The sequence below is a fragment of the Oryctolagus cuniculus genome, chromosome 15 (genome assembly GCF_964237555.1).
Source record: "Oryctolagus cuniculus chromosome 15, mOryCun1.1, whole genome shotgun sequence".
In the NCBI taxonomy this organism is placed as follows: Eukaryota; Metazoa; Chordata; class Mammalia; order Lagomorpha; family Leporidae; genus Oryctolagus; species Oryctolagus cuniculus.
The window spans coordinates 76,669,082-76,687,400 of NC_091446.1; the positions used below are offsets into that span (position 1 = coordinate 76,669,082).

The window sequence follows — 18,319 nt, forward strand, 5'->3', positions numbered from 1 at the left end:
GGTTCTGTTGCTACGAGGCTTGCTGGGAGAGAAGCTGGAGGGGCTTTCTCTGCCTGCTGCTGTCCTGGCATCCTGGGGATGGACACTCAGATAGATGTCCTTGACTTTCCCCAGCCAGTACTGGGGATACTCTCCCTCCTTTCCCTAACACCCTCACATCTATTCTTTTTGTGCCTGAACCAAGGGATTTTTTTCCTTGTAAGAAATAGAAGAGTGAAATGAAGCAGGCCAAGGGTCTGAGGGAGACTTTAGCCAGGTGCTTGGGTGCTCTAGGGCCATCAGTGCCCTGGGGAATTATGGGAGGGAGCTGTTCCAGGCCCTGTTGTCCTGTGGATGGGTCAGGGCAGTACTGCAGTGGAGCTGGAGGCACACAGGGATACAGATCAGATTTGATGCCAGTGCAGTGTGTGATGGCATAGACTGTGGAACAGGATTAAAGAGAACATTTTCATCATGTTGCCCCAAGATGTTGTGGCACAGTGAGTTAAGCCACCACTTGTGATGCTGGCATCCTATATCAGAGTATGAGGTCAAGTCCCAAATGCTGTGCTCCTGATCCAGCTCCCTGCTGATGCACCTAGGAAGGCAGTGGATGAGGCCCAACTACTTGTGTAAACTCAAGATGGAGTTCCTGGCTCCTGCCTTCAGCCTGGCTGAGACCATTTAGAAAATGAATCAGTAGATGGAAGATCTCTCTGTCTCCCTCCCCCCTCTCTGTCACTCTGCCTTCCATTAGAATGAATCTTAGAAAAAGGACTCGTCACTGTCCCATCCCATTAGCTGACACTCTTGTCTGTCTTTGGGCCTGTCCCACTTCTCATGCACAGAGCAACAGTAAGACTGCATCTGTCAGTAACACTAGTATGTCTATATCCATCCTGTTGCTTTTGACTATTTTCATCAAGTGTATGTACACTCACATATACCCATGCATTCATGAGAGTATTTCAAAAAGTTTGTAGAAAATGGTATTAAATGTGTTTATTGCTGCAAAAAAAATGAAATCCATGTGTAGATTTTTATAATTTACTTCTGCATGAACTTTTGGAAACCTCTCTGTGTGTGTGTGAATAGTGATCCTGTGATGTCTTTTTAATTACTATCTATTGAATAAGACCCCGACATATGTGAACCATAACTTATTTCCTTAATACTGAATATTTTAAACTGTTCCATGTTCACTTTATAGTCAACTTTAGATTTAAAATATTCGCCCTAACTTTCAGATCTATTGGGGGCACTTTTTAGGTCAAATTCTGGTTTGCCAGGGTGAGTGGTCTGGGCAGCTTTCAGTGCTCACGTTGGGCGTTGCTGCATTGTTTTCCATGGTGTTGAACCATTCTGAGATTCAAATGCCATGAAAGATCACGCACATTTTCCATAACCTCACCAACACTGGATATTATTAAAAAAAAAAAAAGCAGACTAGGCTATATGAACGTTTAGATCTCTGCTTTCTTAAATGGTCTGCAGATCCCTTCTACAGCACTGGGAGGGGAAGCTCCTGGTGTCCCAGGATGCCAGAGCTGGTCCTGAAAGGGCTTTCTAGGGGTCCCCCCAGGAGGTGGGCAGGTAGGTCTGTATGTCCATGTAGGCTGTGCACAGAGCCAAGAACCTGGAGGAGGCTGGGCCCTGCTGACAGCCTCGTCTCCTCCCTACTTTCCAACAGCTACCTAACAAGACATTGATGCATGGGAAGACAGTGATTGGAAATTCAGGGCACATTTAGCATTACAAATGGACCAGCCAGAGAAAGGTAATTTAACCCACTGAAGAGGTGCAATCCAGTGTTTGTTTTTGTTTTGTTTTAATGGCACCCCTTCGATCTCTTGGGCTTCGTGAAATCGATACCAACAATCTATTCGTGAGCAACCCACCATCTCTCCTGCATGCTCTGTGGTCATCATGCTTCCTGCTTTCACATAGCCACCTGGGAAGTAGAGAAAAGACAGCACTGGGAGACATAGGAAGAAGGCATTGGTATGGACAGGAAGCCACAACAACAGTGAATCTGAAGACTTCTTGTTCCACTGGGTCCAAGGTCTCAGGACACCCACAGAGAGGTAGCTGGGCTCACCTTTCTCACTCCACAAGCATCCACCACCAGCACGTGGTTGAGAGGAGGCTACATTCCTGCTTCTATTGTGTCTTCTCCAAGCCTCAGAAAACCCTCAACAGAAAGGAGCAGTTCATATAAACAGGGAATGATGAGTGTCTCATGCGAGGTCTCTGCTAAGGACTTGAATGGAGAATGGAGGATGAGGGAGAGACACGCTTTCCCAAAGAAACCAGAGACTGGAGAAAAGAGGAGCTGGGCCTAGGAGTGGAGGCAGGGGGTAGTGCTGAGACTGAAGAATGGAGGGGATTGGGCTACAGACAGGAGGGCCAGGAAAGAGAGGAGCTGTTTGGAGGCAGAGGCTTGGCATAACTCCACTCGTATCAGGCAGCCAGGGCTTTGAGAAACATGAATAAAGAGGTGGACTTACAGTCATTAGGGGCCGGTTCTGATCCCTGTAGGAAGAAGTGCATCTTAGAATTGTTCTCGATGGGGAAGGTGTTCTGCACCTTTGCAGAAGGAGGATCTATGCACAGGAGACAGAGCCACCGAGGGAGGGCGTGTTTTGCTTTGACTTCTCCCAGCTTTATCCAAAGTGTTCCTGACAGCATGGTCAGACCTTAGAAGCTTCTGTCTCCTGCAAGTGCCGACACACCAGAAAGTCTAAAGAGACATCCGCAAGGTGTAGGAAGTTCTCCTGGGAACTGATGGACTCAAGGGCCCCATGGGAGGTGTTGGGGCTGCATCCAACCCCGTGAGGGACTAGGAAGCTCTGGGGCGCCCTGGAGGTGAAGAAGGGCTGGTGGGAATGGGGAGTATTCCATAGAGACAGAGCCGGGAGGTGGTCTGTCCTGCAGCAGCTGCAGTTTCTGATTTGGTTCCCATTACAAAAGGTGGCACACCTCCTCCTCTAGCTCTTCCCGCTCTGGGGTTGTCAGGCAGGTGAAGTACTCAGCACATTCTCAAGTAGACATGGGATATACGATGGTAAATTTAAATCCTGTTTCCAAAAAGCAAATAAGGGGCTGTGGCCACCCGTGAAGCCAAAAATGAGACTTCTACTTTCTACTACCCTCCTGAGCAGAAGGACTGAAGCTGAGGCATTGGGAACACTGCTTCTGGATGTTTCCTGGACAGCACAGCTGTCACTGCAGCTTCTTTCATGCAGCTGTGCTCGCCTGTCCCGCGACCAAGCTGGAGTCACACGTGCCTGTGGCTTGAAGGAATCCAAGTTCAAGTTCTCTTTAGTGTGACCCCACCAGGCTGCCTTCAGAGTCATTTTCCTCTTGATCCAAGGCAACACATTTCTGTTTCCTTCTTGGAACATCATTTGAGGGGTAGAGACGAACCTGCTCTTAATTCTTCCTTCAACATGACATGCCCTTTTGAAATCGTACAAATAACAATGTCTGATTGTCATGTTGAATTGCGAGCATGGATGTGAAGTGCTCCCAAGTCTGACTGGAGCCAAATATTAGGTCATAAGTCAACATTTTGCCAAGAAACTTGGTTCTAAGAGGTTGAAAATTTATATCTTTTCATAAGGAAACCTGTTTGCCAGCAGGAAAAAATTTCAAAGGCTGTTATCTTCCCATATGGAGGGAGAGAGATGTGTGTAATTTTGCAACCTGGGTCAAAGTCCTTCAGGACTTATGAAATTGGATGGATTGAGGAATGAAGTTTGGTGTCCTATCTGCATCGGTCCCTGAGGTACGAGTCAATGGGTGGCACAAGTGCATGTCATTTCTTACAAGGAGGTTGAGCAAACTATGTGAATGGCTTGGAGCAGCCCATTCCATTGGTGGGAGGTCACGCTCCACCCATAAATCCTGCTGATGGAGAGCTTCTGGTGGGAAAATGAGCCATCCTGCACCACGGACAAGCAGGTCTGAAAAGAAGAAAGTCTTGATTTTCATTTAAGCAGCCATGGTGTTCTTTGGAAAGTCTTGATAGATGTATTGACTCAACTGCACAGAGGCAGGAGCCAAGGAACAATGCCCTCCTTAGGCTAAGAAGCCCGTGGCTTGCCCACTTGGCCTGCTATTGTCTGTGATCACCTCCCATCCCCAGGCCCACCCCAGGGTCTTCCAGCATCTAGTGTGAGCCATAGTAGGAGGGAAGGAAAGAGCAGAGAGACGTCTGCATGCTCACAGCACTTTGCTGCAGTGAGAACATTATCCTCTATTTTAGGACGGCCAAGTGACAATGTCTGCTTTGCATCTTCTTCCAAAATGTAAAGCAGCTCACATTCCCTCTGAGTGTCCAGACACCAGGCAGAGTTAGGATTATGGCTCAAGATAGAACTGAACGTCTGCTGTGGAGGGGTGTGATGGAGGGGACTTTGGCTGAAGCCACAGGCAAATTCTTGCTGAAATAATCTGCAACCATGGTGCCATAGGGGAATGTGGATGCTAAAAACTGGCTCCTGGATGTGTGTGTGTGTGTACACTGCAGAGATGTGTGGGTATGTGTGTGCACCTGTACACATGTATGTCCTTGTATATGTGTGTGTGTGTGTGTGTATGTATACGAGCATAGGCACAGGAGCAGATCTGTATGTGTGTACACACATTGCACATGTATATGTGTGTTGTGTATGTATGCACATGTGTGTACACAGAAGCAGATGTGCATGCATATTGTGTCGTGCACACACATGTATTTCTGCATGTATGCACACATGTTTGCATGTGTATGTATGTGCACACTCTGTAGAATGGGCAGTGCAAGGCATGTGGCAGAGACTGGTATAGCACCGTCATGATCAGGACAATGTCCTTAATGGGTTCTTTCCCATGCATAGAAAGCTCTAGATATGCGCTTGTCCTTGGCAAGTGGTGGCCACTCAAGGGCACTGAACCCAGGGCCACCCACATTTACCCTAAGCAGGACTTGAAGTCAGATTCCAAGTAGAAATATGAAGCAAGTAAGATTTACCCCAGTAGCACCTTCCACTTCTCCTGCAGACCATGTTTTCCGGGAAGGATCGTCTTTCTCCCACACTAGTCAGCAGTCCCTACACCTCTGATCTGAAAATCTCACTCCTCCGGGGTGAGACTCTGCTCTCTGCAGGGCTGAGCCCACCTCCAGCTCACATCTCTTGCTCCCACCCCCCATCTCTGACTTGCTGGAGCTGAAGCCTGCACATCCTTTCATACCCAACCAAAATGAGTGACACAAACCAATGGCACCACTCATGGGCTAGAAAATGGAAGGAGAGTTTGCTGCATCATCTGGTGACCGGGAGGGATGCTTCAGGATGGGTGGGTCCCTCAAAGTCCACCCTCAGGTGCCTCACTGCCCAGAGCTAACACAGCAGACCAGGCCCACTGACTCATACTGATTTTGGTCTTTCAGGCCAAGAAGGGCAACTATGCCTTCCTATGGGATGTGGCTGTGGTGGAGTACGCAGCTCTGACGGACGACGAGTGCTCGGTGACTGTCATCGGAAACAGCATCAGCAGCAAGGGCTATGGGATTGCCCTGCAGCATGGCAGCCCCTACAGGGACCTCTTCTCTCAGAGGTAGGCACAGTCAGCGAGGCGGCTGCAGCAGCCTCGGGCCTCAGAAGTTGGGGACAGGAGAATGGAGCATCGCTTTGTCTCAGGAGACAAGAGCCCACCCAGACTTGCTTCTTCGTCAAATCTTCTTAGCCCCAGCTCTGCACGCAGGGTCTCCCACTCTGCCTGGGTCTTGTAGTGCTGGGACAAAAGACATTGTTATTGTAGACGCTTCTCTGGAGGGCATGTCCTCTCGGTGGGCACAGTGATGTGAGTGGGGAATGCCAGCCCGAGGCCTCTGTGCAATGGCAAGGACATTCTCAGGGAGCTGAAGGAGGTGGTGGAGGAAGGCAGGAGACCCAGCAAGACTTCCCAGAAATGGTGACAGCTGAAGCCTGAAGGGTGGGTAGGAGTCAGACAGACAATGAATAATGGATAGGATGTGATGAAGACCTGGTGGTCATTTTTTTTTTTAGGATAAATGTATTTGCAAAGTGGCAGTAATCTGTGGGATTAGAGATGCAGACTGTTTACCAATCCAGATGTGCATGGTCTGAGGGGGCTACTGACCATGGGTCAGGTGCATCCTGGACCAAGGGCGTACAATCTGTTCAGGGGAGGAAAAGACCTGAGCTTAACCAGAGAGGGTGGCAGTAAAGGGCTTAGGGAATTCTACGACCTTTTCCCAGCAGCTAGCACAGGGCCCCTGTCCCCAAGGATGTCTGTCTGCAAGGTGGCTTCCTGGTGGGTCAAGGGGCTGGACCTGCAGAGCCCAGCAAGGAAGCCCAGAGGATAGGCTCACCTTGGTCTACCGAAGTTTGAAATGAGGAAGAGGTATACAACGGGAAAAGCCAGCACTGTGACAGGCTCAGGGGACCCCTCAATTGCCTGATTGACACATGATTTTCAGCAGTGAAGAGCATCCACTGGGACGGGGGAACTCAGACGTGGTCGCTCTGACACCCAGGTGGCGCAGTGTCTGCTGGCAGAGTCACGATGGAATCCCGGTCCTGAGCTCCCAGTGCTGGGCTGTGTTGCTGTTACAGCTCCAAGCCCTACCACTTCCTACGCCCACCACCCAAATGTCTAGACTGGGCCCTTTGGGTGATGGGCACCCAAGTCGTCAGTCCAAACTTGAAAAGGTGTGGTTGTCGGGATGTAACCAAGCCTGCATTCCAGGCAGAGAGAGAAGACAAGAGAGAAGGAGGAGGGGTGATTGATCAATTGCTCAGATTAAAGGCAGGAAGACAGTGGCTGCTTTCCAGGATGTGTAACTCGTGGGTGTTCTTGAGGTTTACTCCAGTTGGTTTCCTGGGATGGAAGGCTTAGGGTGATTCTATGATTCCACAGATTATCAGTACATGAGCATCTCCCTGGAGCAGGTGATAGGGGGCCGTGGGGTCAGCAGAGCAGCCACACCAGCCTGGTACCCACAAAGCATGGGGCCCTGAGCAAGGAGAGATTGGGGTCCTGTGTGCTGGCACAGCCCAGGGGTCTCCTGAGTCTGACGCATTGAACAGACAACAGAGCCAACCCTGGCCAGCAGCTTGGGTCTCAGCTACATTGCCAAATGGAGCCAGGGCAGTGGGAGGCTCAGACTCGGTTGGGAGAAGACAGGAAGCCCTTTCCTTGGAGGATAAGATGAGCAGGAGTCACTCACCTTCAGTACTGTGAGGCTTGCTGGGTGCAGAAGCAACAAGACCTCCTTCGTGTGGCTCCAGAGGGCAGTGTGGCAGGACCAGGCAGCGTGGGAGCTCAGAGTGACAGGCCCACTCTGGGGAAGGCCTTTGCATCTTTTGTCCACTCGCTGACTCAGGTCTCAGTGCCAAATGTGACCTCACAGGGACAATGAGAACAAGGTGTAGATGAACACGCACAATGTGTGTGTGTGTGTGTAAGAGGGAGTGATAGGCTGTAACATGTTTGCAGACCACAGCACACCAAGTGGGCATTGGATGAATGTTTAGCAACTTAATCTCCACATATTGAGCACCTGCTGAGTAGCAGGCTCCATGAGTATTGAATAAAGGAAAGCACCTACACTTCTCTCTGAAAAATAGAACAGCGGGCCCTAGGAAGTGGCAAGGATCACTCTGACTTACTCCCAAGCAGAAGCATGGATTACAGTGGTGTATTTTAGTTTAGCCTCGTTCTAGAAGTCATTTTGTACCCGTGATTTGCTTTGTCATTCCTGTGTTGTTTTGCTTGTTCAGGGTTTATGTTTTTGTTTTTGCTTCTCCTTTGTTTTGTGGTTTCCTGTCAATTGCCTTACATTCTTTCTGTAATAAGGTACAGTCGTAGGGAGTAAGAAGAAGGGAAGGGCAAAGAGTTCAAGCAGCCTGCTTCATACCACACAGGGGCTGCCCTCGTGGATGGAGGAGTGGGGCCGACCCCTCCACACTGATCTGGCCAGGGCCTCAGCATGGCCCAGGCCAGAACTTGACCCGCTGCTGTGGAAAGAGCATGCGTGACCTCCCAGGTCAGAATGACCAAGCTCTGAAGAGCAGCACTACCACTTTCTGAATGCAGCTGTCAGCCAATGATGTAGAAGTGTGTGCCTCGTGTTTTCAAGAAATAAGACAGACACCCTAAGAACTACACTGTGACGAGGATTCAAACAGTGTAAATACCAAGGCGGTCACTGCCCAGCCTGGCCATCAGACTGGACAGCCACTGACCAGCTTGAATGGGACTCTAGCATTGGCTGGGTCTTAAGCATCAGGTCTTCATGTGCTCCCTTGTTTCATTGCGTCACTATAATCCTGGGAAGTGGACACATTTGTTATCATCTCACATCGTAGTGGAGAGGTTCCAAGTCTAGGTTGGAACTGATGCCCAGGCCAGCGTGTGTGTTCATAAGCACCTAGTCCTGCCATCTTCATGGTGAGCTGGTTCAACCCCTAGCCTTCAGGGCCCCAACATCCTGTTTATCTGGGCCCTGGGTTTCTTCTAAGTGCCAAAGGCCCAGGCTACTCAACCCTACCAGCAGAGGCTGAAATAAGGTCAGGGGACGGCCAGACATGCATGATAGACTCTGAGCCAACACTGTAGCTGCCCAGTTTATCACATCATGTGTCACACAAGAGATCTGTGGTGTTGAGGGGCATTCCACGCTGACCCCGACCCGCATGAAGGCATGCATAAATCACGCAGGACCAAGTTCTCCCATGCACAGCCACATTCTGTGTCTTCCTGCTGATCAGTGCCCTGGACATTATTATCAGTATCTCCCCCGCAGCTGTTTTAGTTTAGATTAGCTTTCATTATTCAGTTAAGACCTTGGTGTATTTATTGATGCAGCATACATCTGTTGATGGCTTGATTCTGCTGCTCAGGAGAAAACGCGGGCAGTTTGCAAAGGATCTGCTCATCCAGAGAGATCTGAGGTCTTGCTTGCAAAGATGAGGACACTGATGTTTAGCTGGGGCCAGTTCCTGTCCAGGGACACACAGCTGAGGCCTCCAAAGCCCACACTTTGCACCAAGCCAGACTGTGCCCATGCTAGGCCCATGACAGGTCAAAGGAAAGCCTTTGGGCTGTCACTCTTTGCCTCTACCAGATGCAAGCCCATGAAGGAGACTGCGCACAGTTGCAGGCCTGCTGCCACAGCCAGCAGGTGCAAGACAGGCGCAGGGTAGAGACTGTTCAGCCATCCAGCCAACAGCGGCTCCAGCTAGGAAGAACCGCTGCTGTCGCTACAGAGGTCGGTGCAGATATTGTTAGCTGAATACAGCTCCATGGGTCAGGCTTTAAGAACTCTATTCCTTGACTGGGAAAGTGTGAGTGTTTGGAATCTGGGGGCTACCGCCTACCACTGTTCAGACCCCTGAGTGACAGAATCTACAAAATATCCGCACAAAAGTATATCACCACCAGGACTCTAGGAGCAATCACCATCACCATCGCATGAAGAGCCTGCACTCTGGGTCCTGCCCACATCACCGTCTCCCTCACACCATCCACTCCACAGCCTCTCTGACCATGTCCTGACTTCTGAAACCCCCTGAGCTCTCACCCAATGGCACAGACACACACAGCTCTCTCTGGGGGCAGTTCTTCTCGCCTATCCAATACCCATCCTGGGCCTCGATTTGCTTCGCTGTCCTAAATGGAAATTCATGACCACTCAAGGGTCAGGAAGATTCAGCCCTGTTTGCCAACTGAAGATGCTCCATGGCCCCCAGCATGTGCTAGACCAGTAGGAGCTAGTTTATGATCCATTCCCCCAGGCTTCCCTTTCCTGTCACCTCCTCCATGAGTTCCTCCCTATCCTCCAGTCCGAGCCACACATCCCCACGCAGTGCAATTTCCCCGGGGCCTCTTCTTCCATGTCATTGTATTTATCCCAGCTTCTGCCTTTGCACCATGGCTCTAGCTGTTTAAAGGGTGATGCTGAACTTCATACCTGGCACATACAGAAGCTGCTCAGATCAAATGAGCAAATGAGTGGAGGATTTGATGAGTTCTGCTAGGACAGACGTAGGATATAATTATTGAGGTTTCAAAGAAAGCATTTGTGTCATCAAGAACACCCTGAATCCATAGTCAATGTTGGCCTCATTCTCATTCTGTATTTCCCCATCTTTATTTATTTGTTTGAGAGGCAGAGAAAAAGAGAAGAAGAGAGAGCTTCCCTTCACTGGTTCACGCCCCCAAATGCCTGCAACAACTGGGAACTCAATCCAGGTCTCCCACGTGGATGGCCAGGACCCAGTTCCTTGAGCCATTGCCTGTTTATTCCCAGAGTGTGCATTAGCAAGAAGCTAGAGTTAGGAGTGGAGGCAGGAATCAACCCAGGCACTCCAGTGTGGGATGAGGGCATCCCAGCCTGCCTCTTAGTCACTGCTTAGTCACCCCTGTTTCTCAACTCTACCCTGAGTGTGTGCCCCAGATGCCGTACAAAGGGCCTTCTGTGCTTTGTTGTTGGCTATCCATGGGCAGTGGGACAGAGGGAATGAGGTAAGTGGGCCTGTGCAAAAGGCAGGCAGTGGCCAGACCCAATGCATATTCTGGAGGGTTGTGTGCCTGCAATGTGGAGAGGTCGAGTGCTGAGCAGAGAGCTGCTATGGAAGTTCAAGGTTGTCCTCTGGAGGGGTTAGCCAGGACCCCGTGGCTGAACGGGGGCAGTCAGTGGCTGTGGCTCACCTATGTCGTGTCTTGCAGGATCCTGGAGCTACAGGACACAGGGGACCTGGATGTACTCAAGCAGAAGTGGTGGCCACACACTGGCCGCTGCGACCTCACCAGCCACACCAGCGCCCAGGCCGACGGCAAATCTCTCAAGTTGCACAGCTTTGCTGGGGTCTTCTGCATCCTGGCCATCGGCCTCCTCCTTGCCTGCCTGGTGGCTGCCCTGGAGTTGTGGTGGAACAGCAACCGATGCCACCAGGAGAGCCCCAAAGAGGTCTGTAGCCTGGGTCCTGCATCTCTCTTCCGTGCAGCTGGAGGCAAGAGGGCCACCCTGAGCCGTGCAGTGGGCAGCTTTCCTCCAGCTAGGGTTCACCCCTCTGTGTGCAGACAGCTGTGTTTTATAGGGGGTGGGGGTGGTGTCTTTGTTTTATCTTGAAAGCAAGAGAAAATAGTATAAGGGATGTTTTCATGCTTGAGCAGCACGCTGAGCTGCCAGCCTTGGGCACTAAAGTCCTGTATTTATCCATAGAGCAGGTACAGTGTGGGCAGCACCAGAGAGCCCTGCCCTGCCCTGCCCCGCCCATGCGCCTCCACCCTGACCTGGACAAACCACCTGTAGGGTAAGAGAGGACCCTGCATCCCTTCCTAGTCCTCTTTGACTTCTCCCAGGGTGTAAGGGGGCCCTGTGCCCCTACCCCATCAACCCTTTCTCCCACCTCCCTTCAGGGCCCCATCCCTCCAGGGCTCAGCCAGCTCAGGGGACATTGTAACTCCACCCAGAGGCGGGCTTCAGGGCACACTTGCCTCCCCGAGGTGTGCCGACCTACTGACCGCAGGCCGATTCTGGCCCCTGGACCTTCCTGCTCATTGGGCATTGTTTTTCTTCTTCAAGCTCATTTTACATTTTTTTAAATCAAGCCTGTACCAGGGTGCTCTAGGGATGGCTCCCCTAAGAGAGGAGGGAAGAGTGACACAACCCTGCATCCAGGCCTCCGTAGCACAAGCACAGCCCCTCCATCCACAGGCTCCCCCTGCCTGACACACACAGACAGCCTAGCTGCACCTGGAGACTCAGCTTCACGGGCTGGTGCCCTTGGTGCAGACAGATCTCAGTCGCCACAGGGAAGTAGGAAAGCAATCAGCACCGAATCCAAAGACACCTTTTCCTTTGGCCCATGTTTGTCTTCCCCAGAGGCTCAGGTGACCCGTGACAGTTTATAAAATGGCTTCAGAGGTGGGCGGCTTCAGATATCCTAGTATAGGGGGTGGGATGGGCGAACAGTAAGAGCAGGCCAGCTCCCTCTCTTCTGATTGGGCCACGCCCTCGTGCATTGCCAGGGCCACAGCTGCCATTCATGTCTGCAGGCCAGTCCAGGGGCCTGGGGGAAGACAGTGCCGCCATCCCACCCTCTCCCCCCTGCCTCTCCGCACTCTCCGCTAGCACCAGGCACTGGGTGCTCTGTCTTGTATGGTTTCCCCTGGAAGTAGGGCACTGCTTGGCTCAGTGCTTCTGATGTTCTGAGCCTCCTGTGTAGCTGTGTGACAGGAAATGCCAGGCCTGGGTCTGCTGCCTCCTCCAGTGCGTGTGGACCACAAGAGGCCAGGAAGGAAGCAAAATCCACCGAGAGGAAGTTCTCCGTTCCATCCTCAGCTGCTTCTGCTGTTGTAAATGTGGGATGGAGAAGTCATGGGGAGGCACATGATGCATGGGTTTTGTCAAGGAAGGGCCATGCACACCTCGCCCTCCAGCCTGTGTGTCATGTGCGTGCTGCCATCCCATGGCCAGGGCACTTCATCCGCTGCCACCGCTCAGGTCACTGTACACAGAAGCATCTGCAGGCAGCAGGGGTGCAGTGGCCACAGAGCCACCCCTCGTAGGACCAGGGAGCACAGGAGAAACGGGCCCTCCAGCTGGCACCCACTGCACTCACTGCACAGGTGTGTTTGGGACGTGTTCATTTTCCTAGGTCTGCAGCCTCATTTCTGCTACCCCTTGGGTCAGAGGAGCAAGGGAGGGTACTGCTGGCCGGTGAGCTTCTTGCTAACATGAAGGTGTTCTTCACCCCCCCGGGCCAGGGGCGTGGGGAGCAGAGGGGTGCAGAGCGAGTGGATACAAGCTCAGGCCCAGCCCTGCAGCACATCCTCTGGGGGCGGGTGCAGGAACAGGCAGCTCTCTGGATCGGAAGTCCTTGTCTGCCTTCTGTCATGGCCCTTCACAGCCCCTAAAATGGTGACAGTTCCAGCCTGGAGCAACCCAGACTCAGTTGTCATGGGGATGTGAGAGAGAGAGAGGAAGAGAAGACAGACAGATGGACCTGTTGGGGGGGGGTGTATGCACACCTGTGGTGTATGTGAGAGACAAAGACAGAGGGAGAAAAAGAGTGACAGACAGAGACAAAACAGACAACCAGAGAGAGAGAGAGAGAGAGAGAGAGAGCAAGAGGGAGAGAGGGAGATGGACAGCTGTGGATAGGAAGGTAGAGGAAAAAGACAAATCAACAGACCAGGGGAGGACCCAGATGTCAGGAACAGCTCCTTTCTGGCCAGCATCCTGTCTTCCTTCCTGGCTTCTGCCTAAGCCCAGGGTCTCAAGGACAAGAGGTTGAACACATTGGTCCTGCTTCCAAAATATGGGGCCTCCTGCCCCAGCACCCAGCTGCTTCTGGATAGAAATGAGGACCTGCAGAGCAGCGGGATGGGCAGAGGCCGCGACAACCTTTCCCTCTGCCCTTTTGGGTGTTGCTAAAAGGAGCTGCATGGAAACAGCCCATCTTTCACTGGCTTTATTGGAGTTTCCAATTTTCAAGTGAAATCTCCCCTCCCTGTCTCCCTGCCCTTCTTTCTTTAATAAGCATCCTATGGAGGCTGAGCCTGCCCTCAGGGAGCTCACCTTATCAAAGGCAGGTGGGCAGAGGATTCCCAGGCAGTCTCTGTCCTGTGGATCAGGGCTGAAGGGAGCAGCAGGTACCATGAATGTGCAGGGGGCCATCCAGCCAGGATAACAAGGATACTGGGTCATCAGGACTTCTTGGGGCTTGGTGTTTTAGGGCTTAAGTGGTGTAGGGCTGGGGCAAATCCTTGGAGTGGCACTGAGATAGGAAGTTGTATTTGGGGCTGGGTAGACAAAGGGAAGACGAAGTGTGGAGCTCTGGGGACCGACATGGGCACCTGAGGCAGGTGATGTGGGGAGAAGAGGCGGGAGAAGGAGGCAGGCCACATCAGGGGTCCTGGACCTGGTGGCATCAGGAGTATGAACCAGGAAAGGGGTTGAAACAATACTGTTGTAGAAGCATGTCTTTAAAACCTTCAAAAACTAATGATGATATTTAATCTTGAGCTACTTTGTGTTGCTGGCTGCTCATGGTTTATGGAGCAGCTTTTGCAATTAGGTGAAAGTGTCTGGCTACTCTTCGGATGCTTCATTTTGGGGCCCTGTGCCGTATTTCTTATGAGCCAGAAACCTGTCTTTGGGTGGGGCCCAAGTCGTGTTTAATGGCTTGCTCTGGGATGTTTTCAGAGTTTAGACACCTGCTCGGGGAAGGGTAGTAATGTGTGTTCAACCCCTTAATATTCATGTGGATTTGAGCTCGTATTTTTCCTAAGGAATCGGACGATTATGTAGTTCCCCAATGCAGGTGAGTGCACCATGCTCCACAGAGGCGGTAAAGAGCCACCCGCGAGATTTATGGGGGCTGTGGAGCCATTGCAGGGAGAATGAAATATTCATGAAATAAAGATGAGAACTGCACAAATGGGAGATGACATGAGGAGTGAGGGATGAATCATCTGTCGCGGGCTGGGAGCTTGCAGTTCTTGTTGCTTCTGCTCTCCCCAGTCCCTGTGTTCATGGCAGACAAGAGCTGACCAAGGCCAGGGTGGCTGGGTGGCAGGGGGTGGGGGGAGCAGCAGCTGGGCCCTCTCCTCTGGCCCTGGGCCAGCATCTCTCTGCATGTCCCACAGCACCGCTCTCCTGGGACTCTTCTTTCAATACCACGCCCTTGTTTGATGCCTTCTTCTACTCCATGTAGAGATGTTCTCTTCTGCACCTGACACCTCTTGTGCGTGACCACTCAGCAGGGTTGCACTGAGGAGTCAGCCTGGGAAGGTGTGTAGAATGCCTAGAGAAATACCAGGCTCAGGGGATGTGCTGGTTATTGGTGACCAAGGGGCTGCTTGTCATGCACCTTCCTCTCCCCAACACACACACAAGGACATGATGGTGGACACTGAAGGTTAGAGGGGAGGCAGATCTCATCCTATGCCACTTGTATCTTCTTAACCATCTTCCGGAACATTCTATGAAGGCATCCTTATCTCTGGAGAAATGGGGCTCAGAAGCAGCTAAAGGGAGAGCTAGCCTGTATGTGATGTGTCCACTTCAGGACACCTGCTGCCTCCTAGAAGTAGGCTCATTGCAAGGCTAGGGCAATGGACTTTGCATCAAGAGTCCATCAATGGACTTTCCATCCAGGAAGCACAGGACCCTGGCTGGCATTTTTCAGAGGGCTTGGGGAATGAAGGGTGTGACTCAGTTCTCCCTTGGGCCTGGTTGCTGGCACCTGGCGAGCCATCTGCATTCTCTAAGCTCCAGTTCCTCTCTTTTGCTAAACACTGAGCCAGGCCTGACAGCCATGTTGCTGAGATCAGATAGCTTGGCATGAGAACGAAGGAGAGTGAGCATGCATAGTTTGGACCTTTGCCCAGGACCTTCTAGTCCTAGACCACTGTGTGGCTCAGAACAAGCTCACTGGACAAAGCCTCCCCTGACCACCACAACTGGCTGCCTCCCTTGCTAAGTGCGATTCCCCATTGCTGATCACTGTCCACCTGCCTGTCTGTACACAAGTCCACAGGTGCCTCCTCACCACTGCATTCCCTTTGCCCATTCTCTGCAACAGTAGAAGCTCTCGTTAAGGGGTAATGAATATAACTGAAGTACCAAGAATCTTGAGTGTGCCAGGGACCAAGATGGATGTTTTTCGAAGGACATCAACTCATTTGGTAGCAGGAAGCTCCAAAGCTTTTATTGGAATGAGTGAATGGGTCTGGAATTGCTGTGTAGTCGTTGCAGCTGGATCAATGGCTCTGCATCCCAGGTGACCCTCGCGGGAGCTTTGTAGAAGTAGAGATGCTTGGGTCCCATCCCCCGTGGGCTGTATTAGGGAGACCCGGACAATTGTACTTTCTAAAATCTCAACATGTGCCTCTGATATCCTGGTGACAGTGAAAGGCACTGGCCCACGATAAGCTCCCAAGGCAGAACTGAGAACAGACCACCAGGCCTTGTGGAACAGAGCCAAGGTGTTGGAGCTGGGTAGATGCGAGTGCTGATACTGTGTATCCTTGACTGAGTCACTTCACCCCTAGCCTCCATTCACTCCTCTGTACACCTGCTGCTCCTGTGACGGAGCTCTCCCCTCTTCCACTGCCTGCTCCCATGACATCTGCAAAGGAGCTGATGAAAACTCTGGCATGATGCTTTGAATAACTGCCCATCATCTCCAGAGACGCCCTCATCAACTTAACATTCAGCCCCTTTGCTCTCACCCAAGCATGGCTCTCAGACTCCCGCCCTTGGAATCAGAGAAATCACTGGACAACACTTAAGATGGTGGCTTTTCTCCCAGCTGTTTGTCCCTCATTTGCCACCTAGCTGGTCTCAGTGTTAACAAGAGAATGTCGCCAGTAACCTTCCCTGTGAGGTGGGAAGTCCCTCATCCCCACTTTTGTTCCTGCCCAACTTAAAGTAGGAACTGGTGAACTCCAAACAAAGTCAGTTCTAACGAGTCCCATGTGTGCCAGGCTGTTACACAGATGATAGTTTAGTTAATTACCGTTTTCTAGCACACTGTATTATTTCCACGTTGGTGAACAGTGGCTTAATTACAGAACTTTATCTCCCTGCAAGGCAGTGCTTGAGGGAGGGTCCCCAGTAACCTGTGCTGGTACATCTGTCGTCATTTTCATGTGGGATGAGAAATGCAGAGCTGGAATCCAGCTGGTTCCTGGGTAAATGCAGTCAGTGAGTTTTATGTCATATTCAGGCCTGTTCGACTAGGTCAGTTACCTGTAGTCAATTAATGAACATAGCGATAAGTCTCCAAGTCTCTTTCCACACCTGTCATTACCTGGCTGAACACCGGAACCTTGGGCTAATGAGGATGTAAACTGGTGTAGTTCACATAAAAAAAGCCTATTATTTGAATTTGCATAACATAATAAAATGCACCATTTTTGTCTAAAAGATAATTATTTCAATCACTCCTGCCTCTGCCTTTGAGTAGGCTGATGACTTCTGCCCTCTTTGCTTGGCCAGAGACATAGCAGGTGCAGGCAGATGAGACTGTGTGTACAGAGTCAAGTCTGTGGCCCCAGGGGATGGAACTAGACAGTGCTTCCAGGGTCTCCTGTTCTCTGTGCCTCTGTCTGATCCCTGTAGACACAGCGGTAGGAAGATGCCGGGTGAGATGCAGCAACAGGCTGCCTTCATTTTCCAGAAATGACAGGGAGACATCTGCTTTCATGCTAACTCGTTTTCCTGCCCAGTTGAACACCCTATAGAGGGCGCTCGTGATGTAACTGCTTCTCCCAGGGTTTGCTTTGGTGTCGGAGCTACCAGGAATCATGGGATTCAAATGGAATGAGATCCTCCTGGTGGGGGCAGGGTGGGTTTCTTGGCAGGTGTTTGGCACAGGAAGCTCTCCTGGAAAATGGTCCAATTGGTGTGTGGACATCTTCCGTGCGTCCTGGCGAGGAGAGGGCAAAGGCTAATGAATAAACACAACTGGGAATTGATTCGCACCGCACGGCTTAGCAGTCCCTGAAACTGCTCCATCTGTCCTCAATTTGAGGCAAGGGAAAATATGTGCATTTAAGGAACCATTCAAGCTCTTTTCTCCTTTGGTAATCCTGACTCTGAGGTACTCTAAATCCTTTGCTATTACCTGATCACCTGCTCACAGGGGCCTTTATTACACAAGACCACTGCCTGTGCCCCCCCCCCGACACTTGCACCCCACCCTTGCCAGCCCCCCTCCTTGTGCTCCAATGAGGAAGCCATTGATGCGGGGACCCTCTCTTGCTCACATATTTCTCCAGATGGTTTGGTTGGCTTCTCTTCCTCCAGAGCCTTCCTTATGCTTATTTCACTGGCTTTGGGTAGCAAGGGCTCCTTGCTCTTTGCCCTCTGCTCCCAGCTCCCTGCCTCCCTGAGCCATTCTTGGACAGGAAGTTAACCTTTCTCTCTCTCCGAGCCCTGGCAGAGTGGGAGGTTGGGTGGGGGAGGCACATCTTGAACACCCATCCTGGCCCAGTGTTCAGCTGACTCTGAGGAAAAGGCCAGACCCTCCCTTCTAATAGCCAGAGTTCAGAGTGAGCACAGCTGGGACCAGGACACTTGCTCCCCTCTGCAAACTGCTCCACTCGTAAACTCCGTCTTTCCATCCTGAAAAATCCTAAAGGGGAACCAGAAGGAAAGGACAAAGTCGTTGGACAGACCCATTCTTCCCATGACCCCCAGCGTCACTTGAGCATCAGCTTTCTCCCCTGGAAACCGGGGCTCTGCAGTGATGGCACCTGGCCTGGGCAGCTTGCTCCTGTCGCTCCCCCTCTTCGTGGAGGAGCGACACAGGAC

The 18,319-nt window shown here is 51.5% G+C and overlaps 1 protein-coding gene across 1 annotated transcript in view; it reads left to right on the top strand.

Moving 5' to 3' along the window:
* Positions 1 to 18,319, top strand: part of LOC100350278 (glutamate receptor ionotropic, delta-1) — a 328,379-nt gene that overhangs the window by 301,679 nt on the left and 8,381 nt on the right. Inside the window, exons 10-11 of the mRNA XM_070057980.1 lie at positions 5,414 to 5,580; positions 10,720 to 10,960. Coding sequence (XP_069914081.1) covers positions 5,414 to 5,580; positions 10,720 to 10,960 — 408 coding nt within the window. The remainder of the gene's footprint in view (positions 1 to 5,413; positions 5,581 to 10,719; positions 10,961 to 18,319) is intronic.